Source organism: Oryctolagus cuniculus, chromosome 2 (genome assembly GCF_051225735.1).
Source record: "Oryctolagus cuniculus isolate XC-2025 breed Fujian yellow rabbit chromosome 2, ASM5122573v1, whole genome shotgun sequence".
Lineage (NCBI taxonomy): Eukaryota > Metazoa > Chordata > Mammalia > Lagomorpha > Leporidae > Oryctolagus > Oryctolagus cuniculus.
In genome coordinates, this window is record NC_142868.1 from 51,269,650 (window position 1) to 51,290,118 (window position 20,469).

The 20,469-nt window shown below is 44.4% G+C and overlaps 1 protein-coding gene across 3 annotated transcripts in view; it reads left to right on the forward strand.

The window, feature by feature from the left end:
• PALLD (palladin, cytoskeletal associated protein) overlaps positions 1-20,469 on the forward strand; it is a 458,616-nt gene that overhangs the window by 10,261 nt on the left and 427,886 nt on the right. For all 3 annotated transcript variants that reach the window (XM_008249670.5, XM_008249661.5, XM_002709467.6), the window contains exon 2: positions 6,636-7,619. In XM_008249670.5, coding sequence (XP_008247892.4) covers positions 6,706-7,619 — 914 coding nt within the window. In that variant the 5' untranslated portion in view covers positions 6,636-6,705. The remainder of the gene's footprint in view (positions 1-6,635; positions 7,620-20,469) is intronic.

A 20,469-nucleotide genomic window follows, 5' to 3' on the forward strand; every position in this document is an offset into this window, starting at 1 on the left:
AAAACAGCAGTCACACACATGGCCACACACTCCCTGTAGTCAGGAAGGTAGACCTTAAGTGATGTCACCAAAAAGAATTTTAAAAAAGGAGAAGAGAACGGTAAATCTATCTGAGATGATGGAGATGTTGGTTTTGTGATTGTGGTGATCACACCATGTATGTTTATCAGTCTCAAATACCTGAAACATATTCAATTATAATTGCCAAATATAACATAATAAAAATAAAATTTTAGAAGCGATAAAATAAACTTTATTTTTTTAAAAAAACGAAGGTAGGAATCAGAAATCTCTGCCTTTAAAATATTCAATTCAAACATTTTACTGTCTTTTTAAAAGATTTACTTATTTGAAAGGAAGGCTTACAGAAAGAGAAAGAAGAGAGGGGGAGAGAAAGAGAGAAATCTTCCATCCCCTTGCTTGTTCCCCAAGTGCCCATCTGGTATACTGGCACTGCAGGCAGTGGCCTAACCCACCATGCCCCAGCGATGGCCCCTGTTTTGCTGTCTTGACACAGCCTCCTGGGTCCCTCACTTCGTCAGTCTTCCTGTACCTTTCCTTTGTTTGCACTGGGTCTCTGGTTCCTTCACCTCTCTATGTTCAAACTCCTACACAAGAATCCCAATCCAGTTCAGATTTCAAAGCCCACCCCTTCCTTGTCAATATTCTCACAACGTTTCCCATTTCACTTCCATCTCACCTGCATAGTCAGAACTGGGATGGTCTATCTCCATACCTTCACCTTGAATGTTGAGCCCTGGAGGGGAGAATGGCAAAGCACATTCATTAATTAATGATTAATGACATGACAAATGCATCACGCTTAACTTCAACTCAGCACTCACCTCTGCCCATAAATCCTTCCTAGGAAGCCTTGCTTCCTTTCTTCGATCATATCTGACCCCCATACTTCCAAATGCACAGCATTCGCAACATAGGAACTCCCTTTTCTTCCAACTATACATTTATCCAGATGTTTATTCTCTTTCTCTCTCTCTCTCTCTCTCCACACACACACACACACACACACACACACACACACACCTATTATTACTTCTCCCCTTTGGGCCTGGAAGAACTTTCCCCTTTCCCCCTGAGGCTGAGCCCCGACATGTGCTATAATAACCCACTTCTCACGTCCTTCGAGACCTGATCTATAAACCACCCCCCATCTTCCTACAGGTCATTTCAGCTTCTTGCTCTCTACCAACGATTCCATTAGCATGGAAATGCATCGCCATGTTCCGTCCCAAAATACAAATACACTAACCTCACTAGATTCCGTGCTTTTGCCCAACTGCTGCCTTCTGCCTCTCCTCCTTTCTACAGACTTCTCAAACAAGAAAACCGTACTTGCAGTTGAGTTTCCTCTCCTTCCACAGCAACCTGGCTTCTGTCTCCCTGGCACACTCGGAGACTGTGGTTGTCAATGTGCTCAGTGTTTCCAGCTGTTAAAAGCAAAAGGACCCTGCTCCTGCTGACACATTGTCTCACCTGGCTTCCACAGTGATTCCCCTCTAAGTTCTGGAAGACCGTTTCTTCTGCTTCCCCTCTCTTCCTTACCCGCTCCCTTGGCTTACGTGCCACCACAGGCTAATAATTCCCAATTAGTTCTGCTCTCCCTTCTCCAGGCTCAGGACCACAGTCTCAAACAGCCTTCCAGACCTCACCACCAGAGGTGTCTCCTATGCAAAAGGCACACATCAAAATTAAGCTTGATTTTTTTCCTGAAAACTTGTTCCTCCATTGGTGGCATGGGATTCGTGATACTGCTCACCTTTTTGTTGAAGCGAGAAACCCATCACCATGCCTCTGTACCATCTATCAGCCACGTGTCGTTATTTCAGTTTATCTCTTCCATAGCACTTTCCCTGATTCGAACCCTGCAGTCCTGGGTAGGTACTGTCACAGCCTTTGGTTTTCCTCTCACCAGAGCACCTGCCAAGCTAGATTGTATGTACATATTACTTATTTGTGTCTCTTACAGATGCTTAGGTTCTGTGGAGGCTAAAACCTTGTCTTCTTCTATCTTTTCTAGCATCTGTCTGTTGGTTCAGACCACTGTTTTGCTTTCCAGAGTCACTTGTTCAAAAATCTATGATCTATCAATTGCATTCATTGGTGACAAGTGACAAAAATACTTGTTGGCCAACTTGAGGGATTTATTGATAGGAGTTATGGCAACTCACAGAAGGAGGCTTGGAGTCTGTTCTGGAGGGAAGATCACAGCCAAAACTTTGCCCTCAAGATGTTCCTGTGTGGCTCCCACTGCTGCCACAGTTAAAGAGACCCCAGCACACCTTCCATCTCTAACACTCACTACTCTTCTGTACGGCCAGGGCTTTGGCCCCTGATATTCCGTGTTACTGCCTCTTCTATACATACCAGCGTCCAGCTGCCAAGGGGATTTTTCCTTGGACCTCCTGCTCCCTAGAATCATTGGCTTTCACTCCAACATTCAAGATGGAGTCATCTAATTGTGAAGTCTAGGTCTTGTGCCTAGCCTTGGGTCCAGACTCCCAGGGGTTGGGAAAGGAACTATTTAGAGATTTCACATCCCATTACAGGTGAGCTCAGTTTCTCATTAAAGTTATAAATTGAGGAATTACCCAAAACAAAGAAAGAGGATCAGATGATAGGCAACCAAATAGGAAACACAGAGAAATGTGGGCCACTCCTGGGTTACTGCGAAGGTCGCCTCGCACTCTGTCCTGTTCCCACTCTTCTCTCCCTCTTTCCTTCACTCGCTCCACAAGTCAGCTGTGTGCAATGCCACACATGCTGAGTCTATTCAGTCTCATAGACTGAACACTCTCTCTTGCCTCCCAACTGCTATACGATAAAACTCAATCTGTTCACAAGACTCCAGCCCTCTGACCTGGCTCCTGCGCTCTAGACAGTTTTCTGGTTAGCTAAGCCTCTTTAAGTTACCTGATTCTGCCATGCTGTCTTTGTGTGAGGGTAAGTCAAAAAGTTCATGAAAAATAGACTTAAACGATGTTTCTTTTGATGCAAAAAATTTTGAAAACCATGCATATGAGAGATCTTCAAAAAAGTGCATGAAAATGCATAGATTTCTTTATTTATTTGAATGTCAGAGAGAGAAACAGAGAGCACCCATCTGCTGACTCACTCCCCAAATACCCTCAATGGCTGGAATGGTCTGGGAACAAAATTTGGAGACAGGAACCAGGGACATAATCCAGGCCTCCACATGGGTGGCAGGAACCCATTTACTTGAGCCATCACTGCTGCCTCCCAGAGGAAGCTGGAATTAGGATCCAAAACCAGGAATTGAATCCCAGTACTCAATGGGATCTGGCTTCTTCATTATTAGGCTAAACATCCCTTCCTCAATGTTTTTGTTGTTGTTGTTTGCACCAAAATAAATGTATTGTTTAATTCCATCTTTCCGTGAAGTTTTTAAGGAGTCTAGTATACTTCTGCCAGTATACTCCTTACTTGCCAAACTCTTCTTACCCTTTGCAGTTCTGTCTTTCTCTCTCTCTGCCTCTTAAATAAGCCAACTTGACTTTTTCAGACCAACTATAAGGAGCTTTAAAATGGACACAATGATACTGGGGGTTCTGTCGATGGAATGCTGGGTGGACTCTGGTGGACCTTCCAGGGTCATTTGGCTCTAGAAGGATCTGTGCCTTTCATTGTTTTTAACTATTTAAGTTGTGGAGATCTGATAGCAGAACGAATTATACTTATATATTGATGTACACATGATTTTTTCTATAGTAGAAATACCATAATTTTCATTCTGTATAAATGATTCTAAACATTTTGGTTGCTCCATAGGTGGTAAAGCTTTTTGAATCTACTAGGAAGTTCATTTTAGCATTCTTCATTGCCCACAAATGTGTCTTGTCTTTGGGGTCCCCTTTGAAATTATTGTAACTTTTTACAGATTTCCTTACTAATTGGTTTGTTAAATAAGATCTTGAATGTGTATTTATTTTATACTTGTTTATAATTGCTATGATTTTCTCCTTTTAAAATTATATTAACTACCTGTTTTTCTTTTAAAAGCATTTAAATATTCAAAAGATGCTGAATACAACTTTTCTCTATGTATAGAGTGCATTTGAACAATCAGAGAGCAATCAGGAACACAGACTAGAGTAATATTTGACCTTGACAATGTCAAGACCATTCTAATTGTTTTACTCAGGGTTTGCTTGAAAAATAGTAGGCAATATGGTGTACTAGGTAGACTAGAGCTGGCGTGTGGAGAATTTATAATTTAAACACGAGAAAGCAGACTTTCTAAAAAGACAACAACTTCCAACTAGACAAGGTATGGTAGGTTAATACTGAGCTTTCGGACCTCTGATGAAAGATCGTCTGTGGAGTTAACGCTTCTCTGAATCACTGTTTCTTGGGTTGTGGTAGACTGTTGAGGTGGATTTCTGGAACTCCCCTAAACTCTTGTATAATGCTCTGAAGATTCCTAGGTCTTTCCTTCTGAGGGTCTATAAATGATATATTTTAGAAAAAGAACAGCAAACTTAGAGTACAGGCAATCACAATATTCAGTTCAGGATCACTGTGGAATGTAAATGGACATGAAATTATTATTATTTTTATTTGACAGGCAAAGTTAGACAGTGAGAGAGAGAGAGAGAGAGAAAGGTCTTCCTTCCGTTGGTTCACTCCCCAAATGGCCACTACGGCTGGTGCTGCGCTGATCCGAAGCCAGGAGCCAGGTGCTTCTTCCTGGTCTCCCATGTGGATGCAGGGCCCAAGCACTTGGGCCATCCTCCACTGCCTTCCCAGGCCAAAGCAGAGAGCGAGACTGGAAGAGGAACAACCGGGACTAGAACCAGGCACCCATATGAGATGCCGGTGGCACAAGTGAGCCACAGCGCCAGCCCCACGGGCGTGAAATTATTTTACAGATAATGAAACACCTTCTCTCTAATTCTGGTGACTCTCCTATATGGATGTTCCATGCAGTTTTCTCACAGGGCCTTCAAGATTAGACTCGACTTTCACAGCTGCTAAGTTCTTTTCACTTTCTTCTGAAGCCCTGTCGACATTTTACATTATTTGTTTAATGTCTTTCCAATCTCCTCCAGTTTAGCACTGCACATTATTTTAACTCCTTTTTGAAAAAAATTTATTTTACTTATTTGCTGGTAGAATTACAGAGAGATGGAGAGACAGAGAAGTCTTCCATCCACTGGTTCACTTCCCAAATGGCTGTAATGGCTGGGGCTGCGCCAGGCCAAAGCCAGGAGCCAAGAACTTCTTCCAGGTCTCCTTCGTGAGTGCAGAGGCCTAAGCACTTGAGCCAACCTCCACTGTTTTCCCAGGTGCATTAAAAAGGAGCTGGAATAAAAATAGAGCACCTGGGACTTGAACCAGCACCGTATGACTGGCTGTGCACAACGCCAGCCCCTTAGAGACTCCTTAAATATAAGGACAATGTCATTAGTTAGGATCAAAAGTCTCCAAACTTTTGCCTTTGGGCTAAAACAATTCTATTGCCTGTTTTTGTGTGGCATGCAAACTAAGATTTTTTTTGTTCTGCATTTTTAAACTGTTATTTAAAAAAAAAAACTATCCTCAACATGTAAAATGCTATATAAAATTCAAAGGTATTAAAATTTTTTGAAGATTTGTTTGTTTATTTGGAAGTGAGTATCAGGAGAGAGACAGAGGGAGAGAGAAACATCTTCCATCTGCTGGTTCATTTCACAGATTTCAAGAGCCAGGGCTGGGCTAGGCCAAAGCCAGGAGCCAGGAACTCCTAAGTCGCTCACTTTGGTGGCAGGGACTGAAGTGCTTGAACCATCATCTGCTGCCTCCCAGATGTGTTAGCGGGGAGCTGGACTAACCAGTGCTCTGATAAGGGATGCAGGTGTCCCATATGCCACAATGCCCCATAAATAAAACTATTGGCACATGGTCACGCTTGAGCATTTATGTATTGCCGGTGGCTGGTTTGAGGCTACTTAGTAGTGTTGGGTAATCAAAACAGTGATTGTACAGCCCCAAAAGTAAAAAATATTAACTATCTGGCCTTCACAGAAAGAGTTGGACAATCCCTACCATCCAGCACACCTGTAATTCCAGAACTTAATAGCAGATGGACAGTTGAGTGAATATACATGATGCAACACCAGTGGATACAAGAAAGGATGAGATAGTAAACCTTCAAATATTCTTTTGAAAAAACAAAAGCTGGAAATTAAAGGAGGAAAATGTTTCTTTTGGTTTAGTATCAGATGAGCAGAGTCGTGTTTACTACCATAAACATCAATAGCCTCTCATCTCGCAGTGTTAATGAAGTCAGAGCTTGAGTGAGGTGTGCAGACAAGCAAGACCGTGGCTCTGAGGAGTGCATAACCCCCGGTGCACTGACAATGCACTGCAAAGATCATCTTATTCAATTATCCGACACTGCGGAGGGCCATACTTGCTATTCTCTTACAGGGCCCGTATTAAATTAAAATCAAGAATGACAAACACATGTATACTGGATGCCTCGTCCAACTTGTGCAACAGAGAAAACTCACATGTATCCACCTCAATGTTTCCCCCAATTTGTAGTTGAGTAGCGTTATTAAAAAACAGAAGAGGGAGATCATTTACCACTCATGCTGATTCTGCACTGTTTCCAGGTCACCCGAAGCCGGCGGGGTTCCCAGCGCCTCTGGCCCTCCTGCTGCAGGCCCCGAGCACTGCTGGAATATGTCGGAGACCTCCTCCCACGACTCCTTCTACGATTCCCTGTCAGACGTGCAGGAAGAAGGCAAGAATGCCGACTTCTTCCCGGAGCTGTCTGCTTTCCTCAGTCAGGAAGAGATCCACAAGAGCCTGGACCTGGCCCGGAGAGCCATAGCCGACTCCGAAACAGAGGATTGTGACTCGGAGAAGGAGATCTCGCAGATCTTCAGCACCTCTCGCGCCAGCCGCTGCGAAAACCGCTCTCCGCAGCAGACCACGCTGGGAGCGCCCAGCTCCTCGGCCAGCCCGCCAGACAACAGGCCGACGGCTGCGCAGCCTCCCGCCGGGCACGCCGAGAGTGTGGCGTCACCTGGTCCCAGGAGGAAACCTACCAAGTCACCCCTGCTTGCCAGCCCCAGCTACATCCGGAGCCTCCGCAAGGCTGAGAAGCGCGGTGTGAAAACGCCCAGCTGCGGCGTGAAGCCCAAGCCCACGCGGCCCAGGAAGGGCGGCCCTCAGGGCCAGCTGTGTGACAAGGCAGCCAACCTGATCGAGGAGCTGACGTCCATCTTCAGAGAAGCCGCAAAGCCAAGGACCAGAAGCCCAAACGGGGAGTCCTCATCCCCGGACAGCGGGTACCTGTCTCCTAAGAACCAGCCGCAAGCCCTGCTGAGTGCCTCGGCTAGCCAGAGCCCCACCGAAGACCACCGCGAGCTGGAAGCCAAGGTCAAGTCACCCGAGGCCAGGCCTGGCTACCACCAGGCGGACCAGGACAAGGCGGCGCCTCGCACCTGCAGTGCGCGCCCACAGCCCCCGATGGCAGCCCCCCTTCCATCTGCACCACGATTCACCCAGAAGCTGAGGAGCCAGGAAGTAGCGGAAGGAAGCCGGGTGTATTTGGCGTGTAGAGTCACCGGAAGCCCAATGCCGCATGTCAGGTAAGAATTTTGATTATGAATGTCAAATGGTTTCGTTGACTGTGGATTTTCCTTTGACACGGGAGGAGGAAAGACTTCCTCCGTAGTTAGTCCTCTGCAGACCGAGATAAGAGTTTGAGTACCTGCAAGGCAAAAGCTTCCCAGATTTGCAAAAAACACTGGCTGTGCTCAACACCCCGGGAAAGTCATTTCTGTTGTCAGGGGCCTTGGGGCTACACTTAGAGGATAGCTGAAGGGCTGGAACAGGCAAAGTGAAACACAGAGGAGTTGTTATCTAGGACCCCAGCACTCCTAGAGGCCAGGGAAACTCAGCAGTGATTGATACCAGATACTGGGGAAAGTGTATACATGTTGAGTAGCTGAAGATGGTTGGAGGTGTGGCTCCGACTGGAAGTTCAGAGATGAAAGGCTCAGGTGTACAGAGGCCAGTCATAAAATGGGTCCCCAAAGAGAGAATCTGGTCAAAGGCTTGGGCTATATTCAGAGAAGTTTAGCACGTGCACACGCCTCCGATGCGGTGCAGCCGAGGAAGGCGGAATGAGCTCCGAGAAGGCTGCATCCCGCTGGGGGTGCCACAGGTCTGCTACTCTCACAGGCTCTAACCACTGGAGCATGCGCACAGCGAAATATAGCAGTATGGTGAGTGTGCACAATGCTCTCACCACCTTGTCTGTCACGATTTCTGTATATTCTTCCTCCACGTTGCAGAGTTGATACCTTCTAATGCACAAAAAGGCTAAGAGAGGAGCTCCTGGAGTCACACTGTAGGCTTCCAGTGACGATGCCAGCAGTGCCTCATTAGTCCAGCTACTAAACCCCTCCGTGCTCCATGCTCAGATTCTTCACCTGTGAAATGGGAATTAGAATAATACATTCTGTTTTACGGTGGTCAAATAAAATGGTATGTGAAAAAGAACAGTGCCTTGCACCTAGCCACTGTTACACTCATGTTACTTTTTAGCTTTATTATTCTTTGTATTTTTTCCCCATTTCTTAATTTAATATGCCAACATGAATAACATTTCAAGTCAGGATTATGCTACAAAAAATAGGCCATTCATTCCCTGATTTTGAAAATATTGCCTTTATAAATGAGGTATGCTTGACCTAGATTATATACATATAAAAAAAGTAAACTCAAAATTATTTGATTTGGGAACACGGCAGACCTCATTGAGCACCCATTGAAACACCTGTCCTCTTTCTTTAATAGCATCTCGTAAATCACCAACTTTAGCACTCACCCTGGGTCCTTCTGTGTGCGTACTCTTTGCTAGTGCTGGTTTCATTTGACAAAACATTGCTCACAAATGTGGCATGCGCATTAGAATTACTGGCTGCAAAGTGGTGTCATTAGACGCAGACAGTTTTGTCCCCGACCAATTTCTTCAACTAATGTTCCTTGAATCATTTTTAAATATTTTTTTTATTTGAGAGGGGGAGAGAGAGAGAGAGAGAGAGAGAGAGAGAGAGAGAGAAAGTCTTCCATCCACTGGTTCACTTCCCAGATGGCCGCAACAGCCGGAACTGAGCCAATCTGAAGCCAGGAGATTCTTCTGGATCTCTCACATGGGTGCAGGGGCCCAAGGACTTGGGCCATCTTCTACTGCTTTCCCAGGCCATAGCAGAGAGCTGGATTGGAAGTGGAACAGCTGGGACTATAACTGGTGCCCATATGGGATGCCAGTGCTGCAGGTGGAGGCTTTACCCACTGTGCCATAGCACGGTCCCCTTGAGTCAGTTTTTACAGTAATTTTTCTATATTCTGTTTGTTTTAGAAACTGACAGCAGGGGGCAGTAAAAAACTTCCCAAAGTGTTTATCTAAGGAAATATTCTAAACTTTGCATTTGTGTTGTTCATAAAGAACTTATTTGCCTCATCATTTTGCCTCTGATAAAAATGAAATTGAGATTTCTTCCAGATTCTAGTGAGAGTTTTTCCAAACCTATCCATCTTGGGAACAAATCCTTCATGAGAAATAGATACACACATCATTCAAACCATTTCTCAGGTTTTCAAACTATGTATGATTCTACCAATATTTACTTCCAAAATAGTCCCTTCCTATGGATTAGCATGGTAACTTAATGGTCACAAGGGACTGGCGCTGTGGCGGAGCAGGTGAAGCTGCCGCCTACAGTGCTGGCATCCCATTTGGGCACCAGTTTGGGACCTGGCTGCTCCACTTCTGATCCAGCTCTCTGCTATGGCCTGGGAAAGCAATAGAAGATGGCCTAAGTCCTTGGGCCCCTGCACCCACGTGGGAGACCCAGAAGAAGCTCCTGGCTCCTGGCTTTGGATCTGCACAGCTTCAACTGTTGTGGCCATCTAGGGAGTGAACCACCACATGGAAGACCTCTCTCTCTCTCTACCTCTGCCTCTCTGTAACTCTGCCTTTCAAATAATAAATAAATGAATCTTTTAAAAAATGATCACAAGCTATCCATTTAGCATCAGAGGACTAATTCAGGTAACCATCATTACTGTATTCCCATTCATATAACTACAGCCAACCATCAGCAAATTCTAAGGGCTGCGAAATTCCTGCTTCTGCCTTTTTTGAGGGGGACAGGACATTCGTTTTTGGTTAGTAAGCGCATCATTATTGACTTAACTAGTGCTCTCATGTCATCATCCGGGCTACCAAAGTCCGTGACAAACATCCACTAGACATTACACACTGTAAGCTTTCTAGAACCATGAAGTCTTTGATAAAATCTTCCAGTGTTTAAAGTCGGCTGGTGCTTTCTGTGTCCTTTGAAGGGTTGTTCTGGCTGTTGTTGTCATTGTCTTTGTCGAGAAAGAGAGTGCAGATGTGCCGCGGGTTTCTAAAATTTCTGTTCTGGAGACCTTGGGCCTCTGTTGAGTGTCTGTGAATGAGCCACAGGCCTGCGCACACTGAGCTTCCCTGCTCACGGGAGGCCCATGATGATGTTAGGAGGAAATCGTTCTTGAAGGAAATTTTGCATAAGAAATAAAACATCTAATGAAGACTTCCTGCACTGGGGCTTTGCAGAACCTGACCCAGGGATTGGCAGGCCACCTCCTAAGGTCCCAGAAGCAACCGATAGATTTGGGGAGAGGTGAGGCAGGTGTCAGGGGACTCAGAACAAGCAGTAAGCACGGGCCCAATGGCAACTGCCTGCTGAGTGTAGACACTGCCCTGGGAGGTGAATGGGGTATGAGGCAATGAAGCCCAGTGGTTGACCGACGGAAAGGTCCGGGCCTACTTAGAAGGGTTGGACCACAGGGAGGGATGCCAGCAGGTGCCAGCATCCAGATCCAGGGGCTGGGGCATAGGGAGAAGACGCTACCATTCTAGAGTCGAAGCACGGCTCCAGAGAGAAGGAAGACAGCGCCTGAAGAGGTGAAGCAGGACGTCAGAGACTCAGCTCTGTCAGGCCCAGAAGGGGGAACGAGCTGCCAGACTGCCGTGGCTGGGCTGCTCAGCTGCTGACCTGCACCCTGAAAAGAAGAAACCTGGGCGTGGTGAGACTCCAAAATGTAGATAAAGTAGCCCCAGTTAGAGGGAGGAGGCGGAGAAACACAGGTCAGTCAGAGCGATTTCTGCTTTGCATACAATCACTCGCTCCCTCCCACATTGTGCAAGTACCGGTTATAGCCACAAAGGGACTGAAAGTCTGTTTTCCTCCTTTATTCTTGAATATTCAACAGAAACTCAACAAAAGGAAGAGCTGATGCGGAAAACATGCTTATGTGGTTTGAGGTTATGTACAACTTAGGTAGTTTTCAAATAATATATAAGGTTTTGTGTTAACAACTTGAAGTGTTGAATTCATGTGTTTATCTGGTCATGTCCTGATGTCCCGTCTTCCCCGCGGGCTGCCACTGCTTCAGAACCCTGTTCCCTTAAATCGCTCCCCTGCCCTGGTCTTTCCATTCTTGACTTCTGTGAACTGGTAAAAAATTGCTAAGAGTTTTAGTTCAAAATGACCTTTGAAACTACGAAAATGAGTTTTTTTTCTCTACACTTAAAAATATTACTGTATGGCCACCATGTAAAGATGAGGATGTTGAGACAGAAAACTTAAATGAGCTGCCTAACAACATGAAAATAACAAGCCATGGAGATGGGGTCTCCCTCAGCTTGTCTGACTGCTAATCCTGACTGCGGTGGCTAATGAGAAGGTGCCTGGGCTTCAGTAGTTGTGCCTGGCTTACCAACAAGCTCCAGATAGAAGTAAATTGTCTCCTGGGAAAATCCTATGGCTTGAGATTCATATTCCAAACACCCTCCAAGAAAACAGCCCGGTCAATAGTCTCTCCATGAAAGCAAAAACCATGGTTTTTCTTCTTGTTTTTTGCAGTATGTTAATAATCATGGTCCATCAACATACACCAAAAAATTGAAAGGGAGGGCAAGTATTCTCCATCAAATAACTACACATAAAGCAAGGCATCCCCAGCTTATGAGCAGAGGTCCAGACACATCCTCATGGTCATAGCTATAGTAAGGTGAATGTACACATGTGCAAAAGAACAGGAAACCTTTTAAACACCCACTTAGTGCAGTAAAAGTGGACTCCAGCAGTAGTCCAAGCATGTGCTTTAATATCCTAGATACAATTACTCATAAGTAATAAGATGCCTATTAGATCATCATTAGTAGCCTCATAAACGTTTCTTTAGCGTATATGTAATTAAGTATGATTAAATTATTTTATACTCAAAACCTAGCACCTCTTTTTTTCTTTTAAGGTTTATTTATTTATTTGAAAGGCAGAGTTACAGGGAGACAGAGGCAGAGAGAGAGAGTTTCCAACTGCTGGCTCACTCCCCAGATGGATGCAATGGACAGAGCTAGGCTGATCGGAAGCCCATAGCCAGGAGCTTCTTCCAGGTCTCCCACACAGTTTCAAGGGCCCAAGCACTGTGGCCATCTTCTGCTTTCCCAGCTCATAGCAGAGAGCTGGATTGGAAGTAGAACAGACAGGTCTCGAACCAGCACCCATATGGGATGCTGGCACTGCAGGTGGCTCTGTACCCACTATGCCACAGCACCAGACCCCCAGCACTTCTTTTTTTTATTTTTTTATTTTTTTTTTTTTATTTTTTGACAGGCAGAGTGGACAGTGAGAGAGAGAGACAGAGAGAAAGGTCTTCCTTTTGCTGTTGGTTCACCCTCCAATGGCCGCCGCGGCTGGCGCGCTGCGGCCGGCGCACCGCGCTGATCCAATGGCAGGAGCCAGGTACTTCTCCTGGTCTCCCATGGGGTGCAGGGCCCAAGTACTTGGGTCATCCTCCACTGCACTCCCTGGCCACAGCAGAGAGCTGGCCTGGAAGAGGGGCAACCGGGACAGAATCCAGTGCCCCGACTGGGACTAGAACCCGGTGTGCAGGCGCCGCAAGGTGGAGGATTAGCCTATTGAGCCGCGGTGCCGGCCCAAGACCCCCAGCACTTCTAATGCCTATGATAAGTGTATATTAGATCATCATCAAAAGCCAAAACAACAGGTTTAACCATATCCAATCTATGCATTCTGTTTGTAGAAATTTCCATTCCCTCAAGACAATACAAGAAAAACAAACCATTGATTAATTTTTCCTAGCAGCATGTGGTATATCCTGTATATTGACTGGCTTGGTTGGGGAAAATATGGTAAGAGCATTACTAGCTGGTAGGTTTTGAATATTCAGTGGTTCTAAAATTATAATCTGGATGGCTTAGCCCAAGAGCATTCCATTAAAGAATATGGTCAGCTCCAGAATGGAGTTCCTTGCTCTTGGCTTTGGCCTGGCTCAGAGGTGGCTGTGTGGCAATTTGGGGAGTGAACCAATGGAGGGAAGATTGTGTGTGTGTGTGTGTGTGTGTGTGAGAGAGAGAGAGAGAGAGAGAGAGAGACTCTACCTTTAACATAAATCTTTAAAAGAACAAAAAAGAACATGGTCAACGCGGAGATCCCAGAGAGTACTACCTCCTCTCACGAGGCTGTGGTCAAAACCACAATCACCTTTTCTTCAGTGTGTGCACTACCTTCGAACTGGTGCTGTGCTTCCGCGGCTGCTCAGCAGTCTCCACAGCACTCAGTGGGAGTCGTCTTGTCATGGAGAGGAAAGTCCACAGACGTTTTCGATGCCCATAGGCCCTATCTCTCTGATTTCTGCCCCAGCACCGGCCCCTGCCTCGTCCTCCAGACATGCTGGAGTCCTCAGTGCACCTCCGCTCTGCATCTTCCTGCCTGAGACCTGTGGCTGTAGCTGTGGTTGTCTCTCGACTTCAGCGTTCTTTACCTGAACATATGAAGGATGGGATCCTTCCTCTCTTTCCTATCCCACATTAAATGTCACCTTCAGAGGCTGGCTTTCCAAAACCACCCTATGTAAAAGAGCAAATCCTTCCCATGCTGCTCTCTTGCACTGCTTTTCTCCATTGAATTCATCTGATCTATGTATTTTATTCAATTTTTTATACCATCTCCTGTTGCTAGATTATCAAATCCTTGAGTGTAAGAATTTTAACTGGTTTTTCTCGCTCATGTCTCCAGGGCCTCCAACAATGTCTGACATGTAATAGGTGCTCAATAAATTCACATTGAATAACTACCTGAATAATGCTACTTGTAAGGATATACCTGGAAGAAACTTTCACTCATGTGTGCAAAGATATATAGTCAAGAATGTTTATGGCAGTGTTGTTTCAAAAAAAAAAAAAAAAAAAAAAAGAAAGAAAGCCCTAAATATCCTTCAAAGAGGAAACAGATAAGTTAAATGGTAATATATTCAACAATGAAAGAACTAGGGCTGCATGCTTGAGGATGCATGAAACTCACAAATGTAAAGTCAACCTCCCTCCTAAAAAGAAGCAACTTGCAAAAAATACACACAAATTGCCTGCATAAATTTATTCAAGTGAAGTTATATTTGCCAAAAAGTAGTATTTCAGACTTAGGGATGTAGTAAGAGTACAGAAAAATGCCTGAAAAGAAGAAGAAGAAGAAGAAGAAGAAGAAGAAGAAGAAGAAGAAGAAGAAGAAGAAGGAGGAGGAGGAGGAGGAGGAGGAGGAGGAGGAGGAGGAGGAGGAGGAGGAGGAAGGAAGAAGAAGGAAGAAGAAGGAGAAGAAGAAGGAAGAAGAAGGAGAAGAAGAGGAAGAAGAGGAAGAAGAAGAAGGAAGAAGAAGGAAGAAGAAGGAAGAAGGAATAAGGAAGAAGAAAGAAGCAGGAGGAGGAGGAGGAGGAGGAGGAGGAAGAAGAAGAAGAAGAAGAAGAAGAAGAAGAAGAAGAAGAAGAAGAAGAAGAAGAAGAAGAAGAAGAAGAAGAAGAAGAAGAAGAAGAAGAAGAAAATTCGAAATAGCTGTAATCTTAGAGATAAAGAAGAATCTGATCAGTGAGGAACATGCTGAGGGCTTTAACTGCTTTTGCAGTGTTTTATGTCTTAAGATGGGAGTAGAAACACAAGTATCAATTGTGTTGTTTTTATACTTGATATTGAAAAATATTGCCTTTCAGTTTTGTTCTAACCCATTTATTACATATTGATAAGTTAAGCAGCAAAGTTTCTTTTTTTAAAAGATGTATTTATTTATTTGAAAGTCAGAGTTACACAGAGAGAGGAGAGGCAGAGAGAGAGGGGAGGGGAGAGAAGAGAGAGAGAGAGAGAGAGAGAGAGAGAGAGAGAGACTTCCATCCTCTGGTTCACTCCCCATTGGCCACAATGGCCGGAGCTGCGCCGAACCAAAGTCAGGACCCAGGAGCTTCCTCCAGGTCTCCCACATGGGTACAGAGGCCCAAGGGCTTGAGCCATCTTCTACTGCTTTCCTAGGCCATAACAGAGAGCTGGATCAGAAGTGGAGCAGCCGGACTCAAACCGGCGTCCATATGGGATGATAGCACTGCAGGTGGCGGCTTTACCTGCTATGCCCACAGAGCCAGCCCCAGCAAAGTTTCTAATGAATGGCATGATGTATTGCATAAAAACATTCCATAAATATATCTTGATGTAAAAAATTGAGGATCAGGTAGGTTAACTGTCAGCCATTTGCTCTCATGAGTTATATGCTAATCTATTTTCTGGATTTTTATAGCTATATTTTAGAGCTTTTAAAAATGTTTTTACTTGAACTTGTGGTGCTGCAGTAGGAAATTATATGAATTCAGTCTTGTACCAGCCATAATTCACCAAGTTTTACTGGCTCCAGAGGGCACCAAAAACTGTAGTTTCTCATTCTTTTTAAAAATTATTTGAAAGTCAAAAAGAGAGATACAGAGAGACAAGGCTACTGTCTGTTTTACTCTCGAAATGCCTGCAATGGCTGAGGCTGAAGCTGGGAGGCAGGAACTCAATCCAGGTCTTCCACGTGGGTGGCAGGAACCCAACTACTTGGGCCATGACCACTGCCTTCCAGGGTCTGCATTAGCAGGAAGCTGGAATGAGGAACCAGAGCCAGTATGGAGCCTAGCACTCTAATCTGGGACACTTTGCCTTAACCAGCATCTTCATCATTAGGCTAAGTGCTCATCCAGTGCTCATCCAAGCTTCTCATTTTTTTTTTTTTTTTTTGAAAGGCAGAGTTATAGACAGTGAGAGAGAGACAGAGAGAAAGGTCTTCTTTCCATTGGTTCACTCCCCAAATGACTGCTACGGCTGGTGCGCTGCGCCAATCCAAAGCCAGGAGCCAGGTGCTTCCTCCTGGTCTCCCTTGCGGGCGCAGGGCCCAAGCACTTGGGACATCCTCCACTGCCTTCCAGGGCCACAGCAGAGAGCTGGACTGGAAGAGGAGCCACCGGGACAAAATCCGGCGCCCCAACTGGGTCTAGAACCTGGGGTTGCTGGCGCCTCAGGTGGAGGATTAGCCAAGTGAGCCACGGTGCTGGCCCAAGCTTCTCATTTTTTAAAAAAAGAGTTATTTTATTTTATTTATTTGAAAGGCAGAGTTATACAGAGATGGGGGTGGGAGATCTTCCATACACTGGTTCACCCCATGAATGGCCACAATTGTCAGGCCTGGCCAGACCAAAGCCAGGAGCCAGGAGCTTCTTCTGGGTCTCCCACATGCGTGCAGAGGCCCAAGGACTTGGGTCGTCTTCTGCTGCTTTCCCAGACAGGGAGCTGAATCGGAGGTGGAGCAACAGGAACTCAAACAGGCACCCTTATGGGATGCTGCTGCCATAGGTCACCCACTGTGTCACAGCCCCGCTTCTCATTCTTCTAAGGAAAATCTGCTGCCACACACACACACACACACACACACACACACAGAGGCTCCTTTTAGAACCAACAAAAGAGCATCTGAGGACTAACGAGCTGCCTATATAATGTAAGCAATCCAATTGTCTCCTATCCCGTCATCATATTTGGACAACAGAAGCAAGCACAATAGAGTAGGATCCACAGAACAACAAATCTGTTTTAGTTGCCTGTTTTCTCACTCTTATAATTTCTCTTATTTTTAAAGCTCTTTTCTTTCTTTGCATATTTGCATTCAATTGGAAAAAGTAAGGGCTTTCTATTTTACAGAGGACAAAGTACTGTTGAATTAGAAACCAAAAGAGATTAAGCAACATAGGGACAGCTCTATTTTCACTCAAGAGAAAATATCTGACTCCTCCACACAGAAGATATCTGCAAGTTAATAAACTAGAAGTGTATGATCTGTCATGATGTTCTGCCTTCTTGCCATCCTATCCTTGTTTCCATCTAATACCTGTCCACTTGTAACTCCTACTTGAAAACTTAGCTATGCCCCTACAAGGGTTTAACTGCAAGACCATTATCAAGAAGAATGTTGAATCTTCCTGTAAACTTCAGTGAACAGAAATAAGTCAACGTCAATGAACCCAGGAAATGTTGTCTCTATTTTGTGAAATTGTTGCTTAATGATTTGAATATTACAAAGTGGCAGCAGCTGCCTTGTCACCTTTTCCTGGTCAGCCCGTGACACCGTGGTGCTGTGATAAGCCCATTCCAACCGTCTGTGAAGTTGCTGCCCAGCCTGATTTCTTTGTGAACAAGGGGCAAGCTTGATATTCAAGAAGAGAGTGCAGTGTTAATATTGTCAGAAATTTGAATGGATTATAATGGTCCTTCCTAGACACAGGAAGCAGTAGCAATGTAGTGACATCAGTTTACATTTCAATGGCCAAGTTTCTGGCATTCTCAAGACAACCAATAAATAAACACTAAACCAAATGTACTTAAGGTATAAATATATTCACAGGTAGTCTCTTTAGAATTAAAAAATTGCTTGTGGACAAGCATCAGTAGAGCCTAGTGGTTGACAGTGCATGTCTGGAGCGAGAGCCCTATCACATCGGTCAGGTCACCTTGGCAGACTATATAAACTGTGACCCAGTTTCCTTGTTGGTACAATGAGGAAAGTAAAAGTGACTACCTCTGGGCCATAATGTATGTTAGGTCAATTAATACAAGGAATGAGTATAAAACTATACCAAGCTTCCAGTACTATTTTAATAAATATTAATGTGTTATTTATAAGGTTACATATTATTTAACATAGTTTTTTTTTTTCATTTATTTTTATTTATTTGAGAAACTGAGCTATGGAGAGAGAAGGACAGAGAAATCCACCATCTGTTGGTTCACTCCCCAAATGAGGTTAGGACTGGGCCAGGCCAAAGCCAGGATTTTCATCTGAGTCTCTCACATAGGTGCAGGGGCCCAAGAATTTGGAGCATCTTCCACTGTTTTCCCAGGCCATTAGCAGACAGCTGGATCAAAGTGGAACAATCAGGACTTGAACCAGCACCCGTTGCAGGTGGCAGTTTTACCTGCTACTGCACAATGCCAGCTCCACTTTTATTGTTAATTGCTATTTATTCAATATAAACTGCTTATACTCTAGCTTCTGGAAAATCTTTAAATCTGCTTCCTTTCTTTAAAACCTTCATGCTGTAATTTTCTTCTGTAGTACTAAGTATTTGCAGAAGTACAGAGCTTATAAAGAGGAAACACATCAACATTATCACTGAACAAATAGTTTATAAGAAATACAACGTATCTAGAAAGGTGTTTCTGTCGCTGCTTGCTCAGGGAGTCCTGGATTTTCAGGGCCAAGGTCAGCATCTCAGGGCCGATCTCATCTTCTCAAGGTCAGAATCATCGCCAAGGCTGCTGTGGAGTGGTCGATGCTTTCCCTAGCGCTCAGCCTGTTGTCATTTTTCAGAAAACTTTACCTCACTTGGCCTTCTGTTCCTTCGCTGCTGTCGGGGATGGGAGCACAGCCAAGGAAAAGTGATTTCTTTCCGTCTCTACCCCTCCCTCATCCTAATTACCTCCCCGTCGTCTCCTTCTAAACCTCAAAGCTGTGAGGGTCAGGCATATTGTGGATTACTGTCAACTTGGGAAGCCTTCGAAAAATCAAGTATCTTTGACTGTTGTGTCTTTGTTGCCCTTTAAACTGTCCAGCACTTTCCCTCGGCTTGCTTCCTGTGTGCTTGTTAAATATTTGCTAAAGTCAATTGAAAGTGGTTCCCCAACACTGTAGCCACGCCCTGCTTTTGTATTCCAATAATTTCAGCAGGAAGAAAACTCTAAAAATAATTTAAGAAACAAATGCATGCTTTTCCCCAGCTAGACAAATTGGCTTTGATTTTGTATTTTTTTCCCTGCTAATTATTATACCATACTGCAAAGCTCTCAAAAGGAAAAGAATGTATTTTTTGAAAGTTTAATTTACTAGTATGCAAACTAGTATGAAATAGTTCTGAAAACTGGATTCCAAAGTTTCAGATGTTTTCACAGTCACATTTACTCAGTGTCTCAAATCTTTTCTGTAGCCACAATTTAAGTACTTCTTAATGTGTTTCTTCATTTGCTTTGGGGCAGTACCTCTTCACGGATCACTGAGTCTGTTTGGGCATAATTACAGCAATTCAAGCACTCTACTTAGAAAGCAAGTTCTTTTGACAGGAGTTATTTTATAAATACAACTGTAGCAAATACAATTATAAGTTTGCAACTTGACATTGCTGATCAAGATGTAAAAATGGTCTACCAATGGTGTATCCAAATGATGTGTATCCCAACAGGTTGTTACAACCTATTTAATTTTAACTTCTTTGAGCTAAGTATCACATTTAATATCTGTTGGAATAGGAGTACGCTGCCAGTCACCTGAACACTGATAAAGAAATCCAACTGAAAGCCTTTCCTGGCAGAAAAGTTAATTGCAGTGGAAGTTAGATGTGTTCGCTTGGTGAAGAATTCCAGCACTGCAGACTGGTTTCACAGAGTAGCAGATGGTAAATTCAGCCAGAAAGACAAACTCCCAGGAATCGAACACATAATCCACACTGTGGGCCAGAAAACATAAATAAAAACACTCAAGGAAATAAAGACTTTTTTCTAAGGTGATAGCTTTTAGCCTTGGCTGCTGGAATTGAAGTATTTCTGGTGGAAATTTTTTTTTAAGTGTAGGGAAGGGGACTGGCACGGTGGTGTAGTAGGCTAAGCCTCTGCCTGTGGCTTCCTATTTGGGTGCTGGTTTGTGTCCCAGCTGCCCCACTTCCAATCCAGCTCTCTGCTATGGCCTGGGATAGCAGTGGAAGATGGCCCGAGTGTTTGGACCCTGCACCCACATGGGAGACCTGGAAGAAGCTCCTGGTACCTGGCTTCAGATGGTCTCAGCTCCAGCTCTTGTGGCCATCTGGGGAGTGAACCAGCAGAAGGAAGACTTTTCTGTCTCTCCCTCACACTGTCTGTAGTACTACCTCTCAAATAAATAAATAAAAATCTTTAAAAAAATGTGGAAGGAAAAGGATTTCCAAGTAATGACAGAGAACCTTCCAGAAGGAAGAAGAAGGAAAGGAAGAGAAGGGACAGGAGCTCAATTTAAAGAAAATTGGTTCCTGCTTTAACAGCCAGAAAGAACT